General features: G+C 44.4%; 1 protein-coding gene across 21 annotated transcripts in view; it reads left to right on the forward strand.

Moving 5' to 3' along the window:
- The window catches only part of ABLIM1 (actin binding LIM protein 1), a 290,923-nt gene that overhangs the window by 198,094 nt on the left and 69,407 nt on the right, over positions 1-23,422 (forward strand). For all 21 annotated transcript variants that reach the window (XR_012498401.2, XR_012498399.2, XR_012498397.2 and 18 more), the window contains 2 exons: positions 1,754-1,880; positions 2,651-2,744. Coding sequence is in view for 14 of the 21 variants with exons in the window: in XM_074339011.2 (XP_074195112.2) it covers positions 1,754-1,880; positions 2,651-2,744 (221 nt within the window). In the remaining 7 variants the exon portion in view is untranslated. The remainder of the gene's footprint in view (positions 1-1,753; positions 1,881-2,650; positions 2,745-23,422) is intronic.

Below are 23,422 nucleotides of genomic sequence, written 5' to 3' on the forward strand. Positions count from 1 at the left end.
ACAAGCCTTTCATCTCCCTGGACCTCACCTCTGTACCAGAGGAGACCTTGAACAGCTATGCCAACCTCTCTGAACCCAACTGTCTTCAGAATGGAAAAGCCATCTCTAAATTTTATTTTCTGCATTAAAAAAATTCTATCAACCAGCATCTTCCTTATTATTTTAAATCTTTACTGCCATCTAGTGGGCATGATCTAAGCAGACTAATAAAGACAAATTTGCGTTCAACTTGGATTAAAACCTGTCAATTCATCTTACATGCATTCTGTGCTCCTAACCTCTAAAAATTGTGTTTATGAACAAATATTGTGGCCTTCTATTGTTATATTTATAGAGAACTACTAGGTATGCGATCCCCTGTATAAGATTTTTGGTGAGATGTTGGGATATATTTAGACCCGAGCTTTTAAAAAAATATGTAATGCTTTGCGACCACATGATACCCTCTCAGCTTATAATGGGCTATACTTAAAGAAATTCTGATATGCAATAGCCATAACTTATATAGCAGATATAAATATTTATAAATATTTATTTACTCATTTTTTACATTCTCATGGCAAAACAAAAAATTTGAACGACACAGAGGATGTGAAGTAAAAGTAAAGTCTTCCTTCAGAGGAAAGTATCATAAGAGTTCTCATGTTTTCAAAGAAATGTTCTATTCATACACAAGCATGTGTGCAAACATACCTCCCTTTTTTTTTTTTTTACTATTTTCTACTAGTGAGCTTATACTATGCATACTGTTCTCCAGCTTGCTCTTTTTACTTACTCTATTTTGGGCATCTTTCCATATCCACCCACAAATCTACCTTATTCTTTTTAACAGCACATACTATTCCATTATTGAGTATACTATAAATAACTCGTCCCTCATCAATCACCATGTAGGCTATTTTCAGTTTTGTTACAGAAATTCTGCAGAAAGTGTATATGTATACTTCAGGGACACCGTCTTTTGCAAATTTATTTGTAGAATAAAATCTGAGATATGAAATTGCTGGGTCTAAAGTGCTATGTTAATACCCACAGACCAGAGATCACCACAAACACATTTATATAGTTTGAAAAGAAAAAAGAAGAAAATGATGATGTCAAATTTACTTAACAAACCACAGCAAGGGAGACAACCAGAAGAATTGTGAGCCCTCTCTGGATGGAAGTTTTATCGGATTTGGGCTTGTGCTGACTAATTTTAGGGAAGATTCAAGAATATAGAAGCTAAGGCGTTAAGAGCCATTGAGTTGATGATTGCAAATCATCTTCAAAAGCCCGGTTTAGGCTGAGAAGGAAGTGGAGTCCTGTGTACAAAAATGAGACTCGTGGGCCGCCTTCCAGGAATCACATATACAGTGTTAAGTGAGGCATCCAGCTTCGCGACTCCCATGTGTCCTCAGTTAATAAAGGCCTGTGTGAGCATTCTGAAAATCACAGCTAAGACACTCTAATTAAATATTCTCTGGGCCAGCTGGAGCTCAGAGGGTATTTAAATAACCCCCAAGGACGTACAGATGAAGGACATCCATTCCCTTGGACCCACTATGGTTCATGAAGTTTCCGTGCTGTGTGAGGATGGGGCCTGCGAGACTGCTGGAAAAGATTTTGTGCAGGGCAAGAGAGCGGAAAGAAATGGTGCTTAAGTAAATATTTAGTGAGTGTGCAGTGGGTGTACACAGGGGTTCAGAGCTAGCCTGAGTGCTTGCATTTAGCAACACAAACATAGTAACTGCTGGCTGCTGCTTTTTTCCAGACTGTGCTGGTTGTGGACGAGACATCAAGAACGGGCAGGCGTTGCTGGCTCTGGAAAAGCAGTGGCACTTGGGATGCTTTAAATGCAAGTCCTGCGGGAAGGTCCTCACCGGGGAATACATCAGCAAGTAAGTGTGGCTGGGACCTTGAGAGCTGCCCCCCCCCATAGCCCTGCTCTGGGGGCCACACCCCACCCCATGGGACATAATGAATCCCACAACCAATAAGAACTTCTGGCTATAAAACTTGCAAAGAATTTTATTCTTCTGCCGTAGTTTGCCTATTAGAAACGTAATGAAATGTTAATCATTGCCTAATTTAACAATTAACAAAGCTGATGTAATGTTATGCTATATGTCGTAACCGATGAAGCATTTAGTAATTTTCCCTTCACTAATGTTTTTTTTCTCTGTTTGGAACTAGTAAACCTTTGTCCTCCTTCCAGGGCTTAAACATATTTGTAGACCCCACCCCCCTCCTTCACCCACCAAAAAAACACAGGGTCCTGGGCTCTGAGCCTGTTGGGACTAAAACACAAAGCATCCCTCCAAGTAATGGATTCTTTAACATTAGAGTCAGACGCTGGGCTGGATGATAACTGGAGTAAATGAAATACAGTTTTTTGTGTTTGTTTTTGTTTTGTTTTGTTACGTAGCCTGGAGAAAATGGTTTGAACGGTTTCCTTTTGAGTTAAGCCTGGAGAACGACAGTGTTCTCTCTGGTTCGTTTGGTTGCGTGGGTTTTAACCATGTCTGACTAGACTGCCAGGCCTGTGAAGCCTGCGTGAGCGAGAAAGACGTTCTACTGCCATCCTGTGGGAAAGGGTCAGAGAAGTGTGGTTGCAGGGTCTTCCCGACCCCGAGGCCCCCTCTCAGGACTGAACACTTTTGTCTTGTAGGGACGGCGCTCCGTATTGCGAAAAGGACTACCAGGGGCTGTTTGGGGTGAAATGTGAAGCCTGTCAGCAGTTTATCACAGGCAAAGTCCTGGAGGTAAGTGACAGACGGGCTTCTCTCAAAGCCACCGTCCTTTTCCTCAGAGGCCCCAGAAACACATAACAGTCTCTTTTGCCATTTTTCCCATCTTTTTCTCATCGATGGGGGAAAGAAAGTAGTTGCAGGTGACAAATCTCTTAGAGAATTAACGTGTTGTCCTGTCTTCACAGGCAGTTTCTACTAAATGTTCATGTGGAAATTAGAATGGTGGAGAATTTGAAGGGAAAAAATAATAATAAAGGGGCTATTATGTGGAAAAGAGGGTTATTTAGACTGTTTTCATTTTTGGAAGTTAGAAAAGAGGAAATGAAGAGCTTGCGAGAGCCGCGTGTCTGTGTGAGTACATGTGCATGTATACATGGGAGTGAGCACGGTGTGTGCTCTGATGCGTACATGTGCGTGTGTGAAAGTGTACAGACTCAGGGAGCAGAGGCTCAGAACTGAAGCTGAGAAAAGAAGGTGGCTGAAAGGTGAAGGCGTGGACTTCCCCACCCTTAGAAATCCACATCCTGTGTGGCCCAGGCTGAGCGAGCTCGAAGCCTGTCAAGTTCAGGTGTGACTGCCTCACCCCAGTCAGCTTAGTTCCTGCTTCTGAGCAGTGGCCCCAACTGCTTCTGGAACCTCTGGGCTGAGCATAGCTACCTTGAGCTGGAGGCCATCTGTGGAATTATGGGCGGGGGGGGGGGGAGTGGGGAGTCCAGAGTCACTGCCCCACTTCTCACAGGCCTGTGGGGTGTTAACCAATTCTGACTGAAAAAGTAAAGATTGCCTCAGAGCCATCCTACATTTCAGGGTGGAGCATGAGTACCGAGCAGAGGTGAGTCAGGACTCGCAGCTACTGGGAAGGCAACTGACTGGTCCTGCAGCTTGTCACGTCACTTCAGCAGAACCAGGGCATTGAATCCACATGATCACATTCAAACTTCCCAGCAGGGTGTGTTTCAGAGACACAGGACTTGAATCCCAGAGGCCCCCCAGGTGCCTCTGGCAGCTTCCATGGGATTTCACACAAGATCCAGCGTAGCCCTCCTCATCTCACAGCAAAAGCTGTGATGCCTTTCTGTCCACAATACAAAGCATGGTGGGCTCTGTGCTAGGACCTACCATCAGTGTGGAGGAGGCGTTTCACAGCCTTCCAAAAGCAGCTAATTGGATTTGGGAGATAAGGAAGCATTGTCAATGCACTTGCCTCTTCCCCAGGGGAAGGGAGTTCCAGGATGAGGGACCAGCGTATGCAGAGGCCCAGGTGAGGAGAAGCACAGCACCAGCAAGACACAGAAGGTCAGTTGGGCAGGAGCGCAGGTGTGTGAGATGATGCTGCAGGAGTAGGGACGGGTCGAGCGAGAGGACCTGGAAAGTCACCTTCAGGCGTTTGCTCTTTATCCTGAGTAGTGGGAAGCCATTGAGGTGACAGTAGCTGGCGCGTCATGTGATTGGATCAGATTGTTGCATAAAGAATGGAAGGGAGCACTGACATACGTGTACAACCATGTTCATAGCAGCAGTTCACAATAGCCAGGTGGGAACAACCCAAGTGTCCATAGGTGAATGGATAAACAGAACATAGTATATACAGACAATGGAATATTATTCAGCCTTTAAAAGGAAGGAATCTGACACGTGCTGCAATGTGGATGAACCTTGAAAACATCATGCTAAGTGGAAGAAGCCAGATACAAAAGGCCACATACTGTAAGATCCCATTTAGATGAAATTTTCAGAATAGGCAAATCCATAGAGATGGAAAGCAAGTTGGAGGTTGCCTGGAGAGGGAGAAATGGGGAGTGACTTCCTGTTGGTACCCAATTGGGGTGATGAAAATGTTTTAGATCTACACGGAAGTGGTGAATGCACCACGTTGTGAATGCCCCAGATACCTCGAAATTATTTGCTTTAAAATGGTGGATTTTATGTTATGTGAATTTCACCAAAAATTTATTTTTAATGCTTGGAAAAGGAGTGAAGGGGGGAGACTGGGAGGCCAGTCAGGGGACTACGGCCGCCCTGCAGCCTGAGAGGGGCCCCCACCCTGCACACACACCATCAGTGTGGGAGGAGGCGTTTTCACGGCCTTCCAAAAAGTGTTCATAGTCAGCCCAAGTGTACATCAGGGCTGGGTTTCTGGCCCGGGGGAGCACATCCCAGGAAAGCTATGGGGGAAAATGGATGTGACCCACCCAAAGGGTAGTTTGAAGTCCAGCTGCCCTGTCACAAGACTCAAAGTACAGTGGCAGCTCCCCTGCCTGTCCCTCCACGGAGCCCTCGAACAGTCAGGAGGAGTCCTGAGGGGGGTCCACAGCTTTCCCCAGTTTGATCTGCCGCATCGGACTGAAATAAACCTGTTGAGTTGGGAGCAATTGGGAAATTTCATTTTAAAACAATAATAAGGAAGCACCAGAACCATTTTCCAGATGTTTGGCTGTAGGAAGAGATGTGGGAAGGAATTGAACACGGCTCCCGGCTCTGAGGCAGCCACATTTGCAGAAGGCAAGGATCAAAATAGCTGTCTCCTCAGTCCACATATGGAACTGTGTTCCCCAAAATGAGTCAGGGAGGCAAAGGGCTTGGGTCGAGGGGTGTTGATTACCTTCAGATTTAGTTCAACAGCTGTGGGAAGGAATAGCTAAAGTAAAACTGGGTCCAAGAACATGCCGTTTTGAAGACACATCTGCTTACTTACAGAGGCCCGAGTATTTCCGTGTTCACTGCAACGGCAAGGCCCTCAGCAGATTGGCTGCAGGTTTCTTCGGGGGCCATTTGTAAGGTTGAAGGCTTGGACACTTTCCACACGGCCTTCAGAGCTGGGACTTCTGGGAGCAGTTTGCACCAGGGTTCTAGGTAGATTGAATCTCCACCCAGTGGTCATGGTGCCCTCCTCAGATGGGTGTGTGATCTAGAAAAATGTCGGGCAGGGTTAGTGCCCTGGCATGTGCGGCTCGGGGGCCAGTTTGGCTTGGTTTCCAGTATCAGTCAGGACTGAGCTCCACAAGGTCCACCTTCCTCCTCTCTGCCTTTCGTTCTTTGACCCCATTGTTGGAGAAACATTATGATTGCAGATTTATTATAAATACTGTCCTTCTTGCTTACAGTATTTTGTTATTGTGCTAAAATACACATAATAGAAAATTTACCATTTTAGCCATCCTAAGTGAACAGTTCAGTGTATTAAATATAGTCATAATGTTATACAACTGTCACCAACATCCATCTCCATGACTTTTTACATCTTGTAAAACTGAAACTCTATGCTCATTAAATAACAACTCCCCATTCCCCTCTCCCCCCAGCCCCTGGAAATTACTATGAATTTCCATCTCTACAAATTTGATAATTCTAAGTGGAATCTCATATAAGCGGAATCATACAATATCTGTCTTTTTGTGACTGCATTATTTCACTTAGCATAACACCCTCAAAGTCCACCCATGTTGTAACATGTGTCAGAATCTCCTTTTTTATGGCTGAATGATATTCCCTTGTATAGATATACATTTTGCTTATCCATTCTATGATCTTTGTGTGTTTTCGTTTCTTGATTTATTTTATCCATAGAGATGGTAAATGTATCCGTTTCCTGTGCCTGCTGTGAGAGTGGTGGCCTAAAACAACAGAAATTTCTTCTCTCACACTTCTAAAGGCCAGAAGTCCAAAATCCAGGTGTCAGCGGGCCATGCGCCCTCCAAAGCCTCCAGGAGAGAGCCCTTCCTTGCTCCTCCCAGCTTCTGGTGGCTGTGGATGCAAAACGCTGACCTCTGCCTCTGTCATCACATGGCCTTCCCTTCTGTCCGTGTCAATCCTCCCTCTGCCTTTCTGTGAGGACACTTGTCATGTATCATTTGGGGTCCACATTCAGCCTACTGCAGTCAGCCTGGTGACTTGCACAGATATCATCCCAGTGAGGGCTGGAGCTCCAGTGTGGTTTTAATTGAACTAAGCATCAGAGGTGCCCTAAGGACGTTTCTCTGGGTGCGGTGTCACCTGAGATGCCCCCAGACACCTGAGGGAGCTTTGAGAAGGGGGAGAGTCACTGGGTGATGAGCAAGACGCTGCAGACACAGCACCAATGCCTGAGTAATTTTGGAAAGGTCATTCAGCCTCTCAGACTATCCCCATTTCACAAGTAAACTCTGCAACTCTACCCTGATCGAAAACGCCTATTTCCCACTGTTATTCCTTAATACTCATAAACCCTATCACATTGTTCCCAAAGGATGGGGAGGAAAACCTGCATGTGTTTCAATGAAAAGGGCTCCAGACGATAAGAGAATGAGGGATCTGCTCTGATCCCCGTGGCTCTGGAACTCACAGCTGGGTGCCCTTGGTAACGCTGGCAATTTCTTTGAGCCTCAGCTTTTCCTTAAATACAAGCATTAAAAATATGTATGTAAATCCAAGCCATGGACCACTGGACTCCTCCAATCTCTTTGGCTCCAAGGATGTGAATTCCGTAATTCTCATGTCTTAGAGCTAAGGGATCACAGCCAGCAGATCTCTCTTGAGAGACCATTTAGAAACTGGCAGTAACACCAGCACATAGCATACACTCAAATTGAAGCTTTATTTACCATTAGCGTCCTTTTGGTTTTTAACAACAATATTCTCTTTTTAGAGAGATCCTCCTATAAATGGCACATCTTTAAAAGCTTGTGCTAATGAACTTGTAAATTCAGGAGTGTTCTGAAGAGTTTTACAACATGTCTCGTAATTGAGAAGTCCAGGAGCAAATTAGTGTGAGGTATTAGAGTTTTCCGACAGCCTTCTCTCTCCTTCTCCACCTCTGAACTCTTCTCTGAAACAACTTTTGTCGCCCTCCCTTCCTCCCCTGCCCCTCTGCCCCTTCTGCTTTAGCTGCCTAATGGTACAGGAAGCTCCTGAGACTTGAGACTTAGGTCACAGATGTCAGTAGACATCAGGAGGCATCCCTTTTATATGAATTTCTTCCATCTTCAGTGGATGGTCCTAGGAGATCTTTGACTCCCACTGACTTCCTTTCCTGGACACAGACTGTCGCCTGCCAATATTTCCAAAATGAAGGCAGCACAGAAAAGCAAAGCAAATGTCAAACTGGAGGCAGAAGTCTTGAGGGTAAAGGAAAACGGGGTGTCCCGTGTCCGCTCCCCTAGTCTTGGGCTGTTCTCTCCGCAGACCCAGGGCGGATTTCTCTTAGCCTGGCTGTTCTCTTGCACAATTCCCTCCCGCCTGCCGCCCAGGGGCTCTGTGTTTACTCAGCACTCCACTGATTCCTTCAAGACAAATGTTCTCATCCACTGGCTCCCCAGAGAGCCGGCTCCGCTGCAGTGGTGCCGCCCTGAGCAGGCACCTGCCCGACTGCAGGCTGGAGCCGTCCTCCTGTGAGTCCTCTCCCGGAGACAAAGGAAAGTTGCACTGTCTGCATTCTTACAGACAAGGAAGAATGCTTCTCTCGCTCGGTCTCATAGGCTTTCCCTTTCCTTTCCTCCTCACCTCACCACACCCAAGAAATCAATCCTGTTTTTCAAAAAGGCTAGCAGCACACGTCGTTATGTGGTGTGATATTTACTGTGCCGCTGTGCTCTCTGCGGAGGAAGGTGTGATGGTCTCTGTAACAATACGTATACCACACGACAGGATAGAGACACCTCAATGTAGCCGGTGGCAAATCCTGCCCCTCTGATGTCTTTCCATTCATACTTACAGGGGCAACACACCCTGTCTTTATCTGTTGACTTGAAAACAATGGACGAAAAGACAGGATTTGGACTCGCTTTAGACCCCCTCCTGCTGAACTCCTGCAGTGTAGGAAACAGAATCACAACATGATGCCACCAAATCCTTTTCCTTGGTTCTCTGAAGGATTGAAAAAAACAGGTGGCTTTGTTTTACTTTTTGACTAGAACTGCTTTTTCATCAAGCCCAGGGGCAAATCCTGATGATGTTCCCTGTGAAACTAGCTCACGTTATGAATTGGAGGCCCCGTTCCCTTCCTTCTTTTTGCTGTAGGTATTTTCAGCATGTTATGTGGTAATAGCCATAAGCAGCAAGCAGGTCTTGTCCTGGGCAAACGTGTTCTGTCTAGTGAGGGGAAACAGAGGTTATCCCAAGGCATTTGCATGGCATGTAATCTTTCTGTCACCGTCGAAGATGTCGTTTGCAAAAGACCGGCTGAAATGCCATCCCCCCTTTCTTATGTTGTGGAATATCATATGCATGCAAAGCAAGAATAACAACTCATGTTCACGCAGAAAATCAATTGTGTTCTTCCCACTCTCACTGCTCAGAGGAATTCATGTCTTCTTCCACTTAACTGTGGAGCCAAATATTTTGGAGGATCAGGGAAGAGAAAAGAATCAAGTCATCTTAGTAGTACTGGTTGAGATGGTCTGTGTCCCAGTGGACAGTGAACCGCTACAATCCCCTGCTCTTGTATAATATAATATTTTTAACATTTTCAAAGGATCTCATAAATATTTAATTCACACAACAGGCCTACAAAGTAGTCAAGGCCTTTCCTACCGGCCTCGTTTACAGATAAGGTGACAGAGTGCCAGAGACTTGGGGGTTAATTAGTTCTAGAACCATGATGGGAAGTCAGATCTCTCAGTTCTCAGATGATAGACACACACACACACACACACACACACACACACACACTCACTCACACTCTCACACACTCACACACTACTTCACGATCTACCTGGCAGTAATCATTGCTGAAAACAAGTAATTGCCTCCCCAAATAGCTTACTGAAGGACCAAAATTTCCCATTCCTGGTGCCATGGAGAAAGCCTACCTCCTTAGTGGCCCTGTTATATCTCTTTTCAGGACAAGAAATATTTGCTGCTTGTTTGGTTTCCTTTTCACCCGTGACACTGCTGGGAGAGCCTATTGTATGACCATGCAGTCATGCCTCATACCGTCTTTTCTCCTTCAATCAGCGTGGGCTTCCCAAGGGCCCCTGGCGTGGTCCTTAGAGAATATGGTAGATGGATGATGCTGTCCCAGAGTAAGGAGCACACTTTCTTCACAGAGCTGTAATCGAGGACTCTCCCCAGCCCAGTGACAGTCTAGTAGATTTTGTGAAGCAGGACCATATAGGGATACCAGTCACCTTTCCTAATTTAAAACTGTAGCTTAACAATAAACTGTAGAAATGGACTAATTTTAAAAAGGAGTTAAGCCAGATATGGTCTATCTATACAATGGACTATTATTCAGCCTTAAAAAGGAATGAAGTACTGATATAGGCTAGAACATGGATGAACCATGAAAATATTATGCTAAGTGAAAGAAACTAATTACAAAAGACCACATATGATTCCATTTATATAAAATGTCTAGCCTAGGCCAACCTATTGTGACAGGAAAATAGATGAGTGGTTGCCAGGGGCTGTGGAAGGGGGAAGTGACTGTTAATGGTATTGGTTTCTTTTGGGGTGATGAAAATGTTATAAAATTAGATAGTGGTAATGGTACAACTCTGTGAATATACGAACAAACCCACTGAATTGTGCCCTTTAAAAGGGTGAGTTTTATAATGTGGATTACGTCTCAAATATATATGTACATCCATATATACAAATCTATCTATGCAGAGATTGATATACAAGGCGATCATTGTAATCCTGTCATTCTCTGTTTCCTCATCTTTAAAATGAGAATACTAATCATTACCTCATAGGGCTGCAGGATTTGAAAAAAAAAAGGCATGCAAAGCCGCTGATATAATGAGTAGCCGGTTACGTCCCTCCCCTCTCTCCCTCTCCTCTCCTTCCTTCCAGTCTTTGACAGTTTAACTTATTAGGTATAAGAAAGTGGGTAAAGAACAACGGTGGGGATTCAAGTCAGTAAATGTCTTAATGCAAGATTGTATGCCAGGTGCCTGCCTTGTGGGTATTTAAACTTTCATGCTCTTGCATGGCCACAGGTTGCCATTGCTCAGAACTGTGCTCTTCATCATAGCGTGTGACTTGATTAATCTAAAATATTCCCAGTGTGGGAAAGTGAACCAACGTTTAAATTCAACACAGGGTTCATGATGTGTTCATTGCAACATTTTATTTGCAAAGAATAGCCTGGTGCTCATATTTTGTCCCCTTCATCATTAGCAGATTGGGAATTGGCCCAGCAGCACATAAGCACATTGGTACAAAATGACTTGAGGAAAATCTGTCTGATTCATCCAATGTTAGACACTTTCTCCTACATTAATGACAAGAGAAAATATGTTGCCAGAGTAACAGAAGACTGTTCACAGGCAGTAAAGATTCGGTATTTATGAAAAATCACCCCATTTCCTGCCAGGCCAAATGGAAGGGCTTCCTTCTCCGGAAATGACATTGTGAAAAGAGTTTGTATTTTGAGTTTAAAAGAATCTAGAAGCTAGAGAAGTTTTTCAGTGTTATTAATTATTTCAGTGTTATTAATAATTAATTATTTAACTTCAGAGAGTTTAGCTGATTGCTAATGAGATGGGGAGGAGGGGGTGACAATTGAACTAAGTGTTGCAATGGGACGCTTCCAGACAAACTAACCAGTAGCACAGAGCAAATGCTTGTGGCCCAACATTGGGGGCCACAGAAGAAAATGTAAGATTTAGGACTTGTTCTCAGATAGATAAGGCATGCATTTCTAAAAGTAATAGGGTAGCCAAGGCTAAAACTACACCCTCTGTAGTGTTCAGGGTCCCCCCCCCCCCCCCACTCCAAGGGCTCAGGAGTGCCCAAAGCTATTGCAGCATCTTGAGCCTAACGGTGATTCTCAGTGATGGTATTGACCTTTAGAAATAAGTAGGACCCCACAGCAGAGAGACAGCCTGCCTAGACAAGTTATTGCCGAGCACACTGAAGGGATAGATTTCCTGGTCTGGCCACTGTTCTGGACACAGAAGTGATGACCCCTCAGAGTTGTCCTTTCTACTCTCCAGGACCCAGCACATCCTGGGTCTCAAAGGGGCTCATGTGTCTGCTTTCTCATGGGCCCAGAGCACCAATCGCTTTCCTTCCTGCTGTCCCCTACCTGCTCCCATTCCTGACTCGGTTCAGATCTTCTTTTACCCCTGCAAACCTAAAGGAAATGATTATATCCCTTCTTCTAAGTGATCGATTCTGAGGTGCCTCACCTGCCCTACAGAGGTGCCCTTCAGGGAATTCCAAGGTAGTATTCATGACCTTTTGGTGGAGCAGAAAGAGAGTTGTATCTCAGTACACAGAAGGTAACTGGGGGCCCACGGTGTATGAAGGCCAAGTAAGAGGCACACACAGTAAATGCCTCGGGTTTAAAAGAGATTTCTTGTCAATTGTTAGAAAAGAAGTAGGCGTTGGATCTTAAGGAGTAGGTAGTTATAGGCAGGTGAGCGTGGGCATTTTATCTCTATTTGCTGCTTTTATTGAGGTCTTCGATCAGTTTTTTTCCTACTACCTTGTTTTTTTCCTTTGATTTTAAACATGTGATTGATTTTGCTGTTTGGTTTCATTCCATGCTCATCATGTGCGATTTTCCACTTTAAATCATTTTTGTAAGCAACCAGGTTGTAAATTTTTAAAATAAAAAAAAATACGTTTCCCATTATAGGTCAGCATTATTTTAGTTTAATTATGAGATAAACTGGCTTTGTGGGTTCACCTGGACCCATACTCCATCTGAAAGATCATCCCCATTAGAAACTACTTGCCATCCACTTTGATCTGTGCACCTGGCCAGTGGTGGGTGGCAAGAGAGGCAAGTGGCTCTCTACCCTCAGACCTGGCCTTTCTCCTGGATACTGGGTTGTGTCTGTGGTGGGCATTAGGACAGCCCTTTGGGTCTCACGCCATCTTCTCTAGCTACTAGATTCGTGACAACTCAGACAAAACAAGGTTACCTCGAGCTACCGCAGCTCTGTTTTGTCCCAGTGCTTTTGTCCACTTAACCTCTTTCAGTGAGCACTTAACTTGGGGGACACATTGAAAAATGGCCCCATCCAAAGATCACCAGGACAACTTCTATTCTGGGCACAGCTTTCTCTAGGTAATGATGTAAAACTTTCCACAAGGCCCAAGAGATGATCAGTGTTCCGGGGGAGATGGAGGTATTTTGTCCCCTTGGCCCCAGGCCACCATGCTGCCCTGCTGCCTGTCCTACTAGGAGCAGGCTGCGTCCTGTCCTGTTTTCCACCTGAATGTGCTTGCTTCCTGGACCTCATGGTTTCCCACCTTGTGAGGGATGTTATGCCAATTCCAGCAGATGGACCTGCTTAGAGCTTGCCAACGGGCCAGGAGGAGTGACGGTTAGGGCTGGTGCCCATCCAGCCCAGCACAAATGAACTGGTGCAGTAATTCTTCCCCCATAAGGACACTTCAGAGTGGCCTTGCCAATGCAAACTGTTTATACACTATCATGGCCCTGCAGCAAAAGCATCTTGGAGACAGAGATAAAATCTGGAATTTTGGATCTTGAAGTGGCCTTAGGGGAGGTGGGAGAGAGAGAAGTGTGGGTTGCAGAATGAATCAATACAGCCAGGCACACCAGGATATGATTCCATGAGCTACATGGGGAGCTGAGAACTGGCTAGTGTGTTGCCTAAACTCTGAGCCTCAGCACCCTCAGTTATGAACTGTGGATAATGATACCTACCTCTTAAAAGCATACGTCAGATAATAATAAATGAGTCGTTTCTTGGTGCCCTACTTATTTATTATTAATTTATTATAATTTATTAATTAATAACAATAAATTAATAATATTAATTTATTATATGCTTTGGGGACAATTAGTCAGAGTTATGATGCAGACAACTGCAAGTGACTGTGGAGAAATGGTACTTTCCCAATCCGCCTTAAAGAAAGGAAACCTACCCCCCTTCCTTTTTAATAATAAGTAATAAATAGGGCACCAAGAAACATTTTTCCATGTCCTTCATTTATAAATGAAGAAACCGATTTTGTGAAAGTTCAGTGTTTTGAATGTGCTCATGATTTCCTGTTTGAATGAAGGATTCAGGCTCACCCCTGTCATTTTTACTCTCAGGTATAATTACATGTGATTATTTCAGATGCACAAGTTAACAGTCATATTTACAGTCATGTTGATGCTTTGGCTTGAAAATTTCTTAGCTCGCTGAGCTGTATTCACATGCATTTGTGCTCACAAATTCAATCTACCATCGTTTCAGCAAGACTTGTCTATTACTTTTTACCAGGCATCTAACAGCTGCTAAGTAAAGATGTGGGAATGAATGATTATTTTTCACATTTGGAATTTTTTGCCATGGCCTTGAGCCAAAATATTAAAGAGTTCATATATTTGGGGGACATAAATTCTCACCACCCTACTAAATACCTTTTCCTTTCACTCGCTTGGGAAGTAAATGCCCACGTGCCTTTCTCCTGTCTGTTAATGCCTTATTGCATTGCATCCACCCGAGTATGATCTGTGTCAGGATTCATGTTATTCTCTTTTATTGTTTAATATAATGCCCAGCCCATTTGTCCATATGGGGCCTTCATCAGTATTAATGATGATGACAAAGAGGCCTCTTGGCTTCTCTGGACTGTAAAAATAATATACTCTGAGAAAGAAATAGTCCTCTTCCCAACTTCAGAGGGGGAATTTGAACACAGCTCGCCAAATCTGTCTCGGTTCTTTCCTTGCTCACCCGGGGCCCTCCACGTGCAAGAAATAGCACTGAGTCCCTTTGGCACAGATTTTTACCAGCTGCCACTTTCATTAGTAACACCTTTGTTTACATACCTTACCACTCACCTAGGTTAAGGGTGCAATTCAATGATCTCTAGTACATTTACAGAGTTGTGCAATCATTATCACAATCCAGTTTTAGAACATTGCCATGGTCTCACACAGAAATCTGTGTTCCCCCCTTTGGCGCTTCCCCGCCCCCTTCTGATTCTTTACTCTTCACTCTCTTGCCCCAAATGACGTCCATGTGAATGGACAAGAAAGGCTCACCAGGGCCTGACTGACCAAGCAGGCAGGAGTCTTGAATGTCTTGACTCCACGTGGTGGTGATGTGGGGCCCTTTTCATTGGGAAACTCACAAATTTGGGAATTTGCTTGGTACATCTGAAAACACACCATCTTCTTTCTTCCCATCCTGGAAGACCTAGAGGCTAAATAAAATCTGAACAAGGAGCCGAGACTCCAAATACAGGAGGGTAGAAAAAGGATGAAGCCTGGGGAGCAGTGACCTCGATTGGGACGCTCCCGTAACTCTAGCCACGTGACTGGGAGCCTAGTTGAGTTTCCCTGTTGCCTTTGTAAGCAGGGACTCCTTTACTTCTCTGTCAGAGAGTAGACTGCCTACTGATGTCCCAAGCAGGAGGCGAAGCTCTGGGATGACAGAGGCAAAAGGCTCAGTCCCTAACTGCCAGGATGTTACAGTCCAAGGCTGCGGACCTGAGTCCACTGGCATAAGCATCATTTGGATATCGTGTTTAAAGTATGGATTCCCAGGCTCACCCAGAGACTCGGGTTCAGGGGTCCACACTGGGGCTGGGCATTTGCATGTCACATGCTACCCTGTTCTGGGTGATTCTGGTGTGGGCGGCTGGGAGAAGCCTACAGATCACAGTTGGAGAAACTGGCCCTGCAAATGTGCAGTAAAGGCCCTTTCCTGGAGGCTTTTGACTCCTCGGAAGAAAAATGCACAGAAATTTAGATGCTGCCTGTAATTATTATAGTGTGCAATCCAGTCGCTTCCTTTTCATGTTAGAAGCACAGTTTTGTTGTTAAAAACCATACATTTGTTTGAGCAGTGTTTTGGGAGTGCTTCCAAACCAGTTCAGAGCAATTACATACATCCACAAACGGTCTTTCTATTAGCTGATCTTTATGGGCAAATAATCTCCATGACAGATTTCCCTAAATCACTTCAGTCTTGTTAAAATTTGCAACAGTTGTAACAGAATCTTGCCCTGGTCCTAAGGAAGGGTCCATGGAAAGGTGCTGTGCTGTCGTGGTAGAAGGTGTCTGGCTCCTCTCCATTCCCATCTATGAAGATCCCGTGACTTCGCCTTTGGTTGCTGGTCCATCTGGGCTTTCTGCAGGATGGTTGACAATGAGGCAATATGTGTAAAGTATCTGGAATGTAGGCATCTAATAATTTTTTTGCTGCACTAAAAGAGCACGATACAAAATATACTCACAATAGGAATCACGGAAGCTTGATGAGCAAAGATTTTTGGGTGTCACATTTCCCTGAAAAATTATGAATACGAACATTCTAAAATATGAAAATTTTGAATAACATGGAAATCAAAATCAAGTTGCACTCAGTTTATTACACTTCCATAAAATATTCGTAACACGGGTCTCAGAAACAGTGACTTGGGAGAGAAGGCTGCCAGCTATTAGATGAGACCTGTGCTCAGCTGTGCATCTTTGCATCGTCTCAAATCCAAGAAAGAAACTGAAAAAGCAAAAGACTCTGGCTTCAATTCGAGCCTCTGCTTTGGGGACAATTACTGTCAGAGTTATGCTGCAGACCACTGAGAGTGACTGTGGAGAAATGGTACTTTCCCAATCCGCCTTAAAGAAAGGAAACCTACCCCCCTTCCTTTTTGGTAACATGGACTAGCCCGTTGTGGTTACTGGTGTGTGTGTGTGTTTAACTGGTAGGTGCAGTGAGGAGAGGGAGGCGTGAGAGCGCCTGCCCCACTCTGCTCTTTTTTCCGGTGTGTATCTCTAGAGAGAGGCACATTTGCTGTCCTATCAGCAGAGAGGAACCTGCTTAGGTAACCCAGGCGCGCAGGGAAGCCCCAGTCGGCGGGGCTGAGGTTTGCAAGCCTCTTCCCACTGTGCTGAGTTTGAAGCCCCAAGGAGTTCCCTGCTGAGCACAGCCAAGGAACAGAAGTGGAAGGAGCCCTGGCAGCAGGTAAAGCCGGCATTGCACGAGGTGCCTTTGCTTTGCAGGGCAGACATGAAATTCTTGGCTCCCTCCGCCACCCTTTTCCAGGGTCCTCCAGATGTGGTCTGCCAGATGCCGGCGACAGAAGCCACTTACACTGGCCTGAAATACATTTTACCTAACCTTTGTGTTTTTCTTACGATACAGAATGAACTACGGAGCTTTTCTTCATTGATACAGTACTAGAGTAAAGGGCAGGAAAGGCGGGTTATTTGAGAGTTCTAGTTTAGAGACCTTTTAAACAATGTTTGTGCTTTCTTAGGCTGCTACAGCCAAGATTGAAAGCAGAGTGTGGTTTCCAGATTTGTTTTGTTTTGTTTTGTCTGTGGTTTGTGGAGCTCTGTGGAATTTATATTTGAGATGAAAAGACTTTAGAGTCATATTTAGGGGATTTGGTAGTAAAAATGGCATGGGGAATTGAGTAGATTTATGTTACTATAAATGTGTGAGGTTTTGTTTTTTTTAATGAAGTTCCCCATGAATGAAAATGAGGAAGCAAAATGTTTTGTTATTCATATTTTGTTCCAGCTACAAGCTAAAAGAGATTGATTGTTGCTTCTCTTACCATCTTTGGGGAGGAAATGAGAGAAATTGAGAGAGTCTTGCCTTTGTAAAGAAATGAATTTTTCTAAAAACCTGGTTATTAATCAAACTATGCTCTAAAGTTTATTTTTTTAGTAAAAAAAAAGTTTTAAAGTAGGCTGTGCTAGCACTAAAAAAGGAATGAGACAAGAAAAATCATCTCAACTGTGAAAGAAATAGATTTACGATTTGGGAAAGTTAAAAAAAAAAAAAAGTGAGTCTAGCCAAAAACCAGCAGGAGTGTTGTCACCATAGCTGCTCCATCTATCACTTAACTGGGATTGGGGGTTTAAAAGAAAATTGAGCCTGTTTTCTCTGAGGCAGTCTCATGTGGAATGTTAAGAGGATGTGAAGTTATTTAGATTATACAAACAGGTTCTGACAAGTAAGTGAAAATAACTAATTAAAATATAATTGTTGCCATTCTGTAATGGATCAAAAGGCTTGTTGAATCAAGATGTACTTACAGAGTAGGTGAATTTGCCACGGCTCATTGGTATAAATTACTTTTGGAAGGCTTTTTAAGATTGAGTGTGAGGCTTTGCCAAGCTCTCTGTATAGCAATTTGAATGCATGTTTTGACCAAATGTTTTCAACTGGGTTGCTTAGGCATTTTCATATGTCAATGGGTTTAACCCTTACACCAGCGATTTATCCAGCTGGTTCAGGGACTGACTACACATGACAACAGAGGTCTGTGAGGGGTTTTCCCTCCAACTAAATAATAGCTAATTTAAATGGATGGGAAAGTATGAAGTACTTGATATTTGCACCACAGGTCCATAGAGAGACAGTCATGATTTCCCCTCCTGTAGGCCAGGGTTCCTCAGCCTTGGCGCAAGGACATTTTGGCTGGGATATTTCTTTGTGGAGGACTGTCCTTTGGGGTGTTCGCCATCATCCCTGGCCTCTACACACAAGATGACAGTGCACACTCCCTCCCCAACTGTGACAACCAAAAATGTCTCCAGACATTGACAAATGTTCCCTGTGGGGCAAAATTGCCACCCTCCCATCCCCCATCCCCCAGGTTGAGAGCCACTGCTGTGAAAAAAAAAGAAAAAACACTTTTGAGTCCTCCTGCTGCCCATGAGGAAAAGAGGGCTATGAGGGGTGAGACCAGACCCCACGGGAGAGTGGCTGAGTCAAGGAACCGTAACAGGACAAGTATTTTGCCTTGACCATTTTGGTTTTTATTTTGCTTGGTTTTTGTTTGAAATCACATCTTGGGCTGGGTAGGAAGAAAGGGTTAAGTGCTATTCTAGATATACACCTGCTCCTGGCCTCTCCCGTCAGGGTCCCTTATGGGCCTTATTCAGCCTGATTTGATATGGTGCCTTGGTTGTATAGCAATCAAACGTCTCTAAGTTGAATCCTATCCTAAGTACATCCCAGGAGTGTACTATTAAAAAAAAAAAAAAAAAACAGATCTCATATAATAGCCCATTTCATAAAGCAAATAATTACCTACAACTTATCAGGTCTGTAAATATATATTTTTTTTTTTTGATTTTTTTTTTTTGATTTGTGAGCTTTGAGTAAATCTGGACACACCTATTTGTTTTTTTCTTCTGGGGCCTACAGCTGAGTACTTTCATTTCAGTTTTCCTGTCCCCCTCTCTACCAATGGGTTTCCAACTTTCTCATTTTCTAAGAATTGGGTCCCATTTTGTCAATGAAATGGAACAGTCACAGCCTTTTTTGCAATTTACAGATAATAATTCAAGGGCTAGAATTTTTTCCACTTAAAATTTTTCTTACACCTTTAGCATATGCCACTGCTAGTTTGTTTTTGAAGGTTAACGGATTATGAGATGAAGGAAGTTGTAGCAAACAAATACTGGTACAAAACATGTGCACGAGCCAGTTTTGCTTAGATCCACTTTACTTCTTTTGGTGGACCCATATTCCAGTGATAGCTTTAAATTTCATAAGTACACATTCATGAGCTCATAAAATAGTTCTCGCTTACAAACAAGTTTTATATGTTGTGTTTTCGTGGTACTTCTCTAAGAACATGATACATTGCACTTAGTGCCATAGCTTCCAGGAACTGCCACCCAAATGGGATGAGACAGGTCACTCGGTAGGGTCTCCTCAAGCCCAGCTGGGGCAGAGGGTGGCCCTTGGCCTTGGCCAAACATATTGGGAAATGCCCCTACTTGTTGGTGTCCATTCTTGGACTGGCCCATGGTGTTATCAAAGAGTTACGTTTTCTGTTTGATTGTGAAACAAACCTTCCTTTTACCTCTACCTGGATGTACCATTGTATCATATACCATGTGCTCCATTAGAAACATTTCCTCATTTTTAAAATTCACCCCCTCATTGACTAGACCTAAGACCCACCAGCATTTGCTAGTATTTCAGGTCCATTTTATCCCCAGGGTGTAGCACAGTGCCTGCCCGTATCAGTTGCTCAATAGTAGATGAATCAACAAATGAACATCAATGATTCCTGTAGAAAGACCACCCAGAAGCTCGCATGCAGCCTGTGTCTTATCCAGTGTATTTTTTCAAATGGACAAATCCTGTCCCCATCCAAGCAGCTTTTAAAGCTTAAGGTACTACCAGAAGACTCTTTTAAGGGTGCAGAGATAGTGGGCCTGCGAGTTGGAGAATTTGGAGAGAGGAAGCTTTATAAATTTTTCTTCCCGATGCCCAGAAATTAAACTTCTACTACTAGTTAAAGCCCCACATGCCAAAGCTGCCTCATGGATTCAATAAAATAAAGAGCCTACCAACCCTAGGATTTGACCCAGAGACAAAGCATTCCCAACCTCCGTGTTTTTAAGAAAATTATCCCGTCAAAACAAAGCACTGGGAGATCACAGATGAGAAAATATCCCTTATTTACTCTGTTTCCTAGTATGAAGTCTTAGAGGTTTGGGCATGTCTACTGGGAAATCAGGATGGTGCTGCTCCAAGAGCCCACATTTCCTGAACCAGGTATCAGGACAGGGGCGTCCAGGTCCTTGAGGAGACAACTTCAAATGGGAACTTGCCTGGAATATACAGGATGTAAAGGTGCCATAGTGAGAAAGAAGCCCGATGAAAAAGCTGAAATTCACGGACCCCCGTCTCCATTTTTCTAAGCATGGCCGCTGGGTAGGACTGCAAGAGCCAGAAGCCTAACCAGTGCCTGAAGCTGCAGGCCGTTAAGGTGTGGCCTTGCGAGGAGGGGGCCTCATAAAAGGGGACAGAAACACTGCTGCTTTTCTTGTTCGCCAAGCCCAGAATGTTTTTGGCAAATATGTGACTGAGGCCTCTTAAGCATTGGGGGTTCACACTGAGGTCGGTCTTTGCTCATAAACATTAGGTGAAGCAGAAATGTTTGCTTATCCTTCAGACTGCTTTTATCTCTCCTTACTGCTAAATAATCATTTCGTTGGTTTGTCTTGGTTCTCTGCAGCTGGCTCCTTGCATCCGTGCTTATATGTGCTTATATCCGTATACCTTGTCCAAATAAACACACTTGAAAAGCTAGAGAAATGTATTTTGCCAAGTTTAGAACATCCTCCGATAGAGTTTAAGCCCAGCTTTGTGCTTTGCTTTGGCAGCTTGTTTAGGATGCAAAGTGTATCTGGATCTGGCAACAGATTAAAGAAGGGGTTTGTTCTTACATAACAAAGTTTAGGGCCTAACGACCGGGGTGGGGTGGGGGGTGAGGGTGTAGGTTTTCAGTCTTCCTTTGTGTTGTTTTAAAGAGTTTTAAAGCATAAGGGGGAAAAAAAATGTACTTGACTAGGTTTTCTGTTTTGACTTTAAACCTCAGAATTGTAAAAACCTGTTGAAAAAAACCTTATCTTGGCTTACATAGCTTTCTGTGGTTAAACTCCTGCAGTCCCGCCCTCTCCCCCCAAAACACACACCCAACCTGGTCACCTGCATGTCTCCCCCTCATTCACTCCGGCCCCACCTGCCTTCCTGTGGGAAAGCATTCACTCTTTGCCATCTCAGGGTGTCTGTACTCCCCGTTCCCCTGCCTGGAACATTCCACCCCCAGGTCTGTGTCCTCAGTATTCAACCTTCCTGTTGGTCCTTGGAGAGGCCTCCCCCATCACACTAGCTGAAATTACCCCCGCCCCACCCATCCAACCCCAGGTCATCTTCTATATTGCAGCCCAGTTTTGTTTTCTTCCTGGCACTCACCCCCCTCCCCCCAAAATCTGCAACTTTTATATATTTGTGTACATGTCTATTAACTGTCCCCTGTTGCTAAAATGTCAACTTCATGACACATGCTGCCATGTCCCAGCACCTAAAACATTATCTGACAGAAGCTGGGTGCTCCATAAATGGATGTGTGGCTGGATCGCTGGATGAGTGTGTGGATGAGTGAGAAGGGCGAGACAAAGGAAACGAGGGTGGAGCTGTCTGCCCAGTAAACTCCTACTCCCTTTTAGTCTAAGTGTGATGCCTCCCTGACTCCCCTGCACTGTAGTGGTGGACAGTTTTCTGCCCTGTACCCTCCTCACTTGGTACATGATACCAGCCGTCTTATCCTGTATGACCAGTTGCTTATGTGTCATTCACGCCTCTGCAGGGTGAGCTTCTTAAGGGCAGGAATGTCTAATAAAGAGTGATGATGGTTGTAGTTGTTGGTAGTTCTCACTTCCTTAGCACTTTATAAACCTATCTCTTTGTTTTGCAAATAAAGAAACCAAGGCTCAGAGCAGCTTGCCAGAAGGCATACAGGTGACCACTGTCAGGGCCTGGATTGTAATCCAAGATGTCTGGTTTCAAAACCCATATTTGATGGCCTTTTTTTCCTCATATGGTGTCTGGTGCCTGACCCACAGGCCTGCCGCAGGCCTTTGCCAAATGCATGAAACCTAAGACCTCACTCACCTCCTCCCTCTCTTCCGTATTATTCGCTTTTAAATATTATTTATAATATCTAACATTACATAAATACTATAAATATGAGCTTATTAGTTCATCTCTATGTTCAACCTGCCGGTATATCTTAGGTCAGTGTTTGTTTTGGTTTTGCTTTAACTAACAGGGCTTAAATTGTTTCAACTCGCATTTTTCTTACGTGAGCACATCTATTAGTAAAAAGTTCAGCTGCCGTTGAGTCGCAGATGTATACTTGAACCAAGGTGGTGCCACGGGGCGGCCCTAGGAATCAGCTCCCAGCATTGATTTCTCTTAGAAACAGAGCTTATACTGAGAAAAGCACCAGAGCAGCCTTAGGTAGAAAGTTCAAGTGGAAAAGATCAGGGAAAAGCCTCCAAATTAAAAAAAAAAAAAAAAAAAAAAACTCAACGTTTCCTGTGTGTGTCTGACGTAACCAGGTGTTTCTAATCACCTCCCTCTCCGTGGCAGAAGTCTTTGAGTTGGGCCCCAGGACCTTGCATTGCTGAAGCCAAAAGCCAAGATCAGAAGCCCTTGCCGACACACCGATGTAATTCTCTAAGCCAATTCGAAGATGATGAAAGTGCTGTCTTTACTTCGAGTTGAGGTGGAAATTGCTCATGCCCAGAGGTGTCCACATCTGTGGTATGCCCTCTGCCGTGTGAGTCTTCGGGAGGGAGCAAGGCAGCGTGTGCTGGCGTGTCGGGTGCTGGCCCTCGTTGTCTGACAGCTTGATTTTCCAGCACAGGACACGTCCTGATGACAGCTCTAACCGTACGGAGTCTACAGTCTGGTCAGGCTGGTCTGTCAAAGCGTTCCTTGGCACATACCCAGGATGCACGCAGGTTTAGGGCCAACACACCTGCTTCCCATTTTCCTCTGTGGGAGGCATGGTGGTGAGCAGGACAGTGGTACCCACGTGCTGCTTGTGGCTGTAAGAAAACTCAAAAGGCCGCCAGCACTGGCGGGTAGGACTGCCAAGAAGTGTCCAGTCAGAAGTGTTCAGTGGCATGTGTGAGGAATTTGTGGGGGAACCCCAACGTGTCATCCAGCTTCTCTGTGTCCATCACAAAGAACGTCACCACTTACTGGCCCTTTAACCATCCTGAGCAAGGTTAGAGGGACTTCGACTTTTTAACACAATTCCTCAAATGGCGTAATGGCCTTAGATAGACTCACTAATCAAATATCTTGTGATTTGCAATTGAACTTACTGTGCGATGAGAGTATTGGCAAAGACTTTCTGACTGATTAATTAATTGTTCGCTTGTGGCACTCCCAACCCAGACCGTGCGGTAATTGGGACCTTGCCTACTCTGAACTCACACCAACACAGGCCGCAACTCAGCTCGT

The sequence above is a fragment of the Rhinolophus sinicus genome, chromosome 15 (genome assembly GCF_057876585.1).
Source record: "Rhinolophus sinicus isolate RSI-liver-muscle chromosome 15, RSI-T2T, whole genome shotgun sequence".
Lineage (NCBI taxonomy): Eukaryota > Metazoa > Chordata > Mammalia > Chiroptera > Rhinolophidae > Rhinolophus > Rhinolophus sinicus.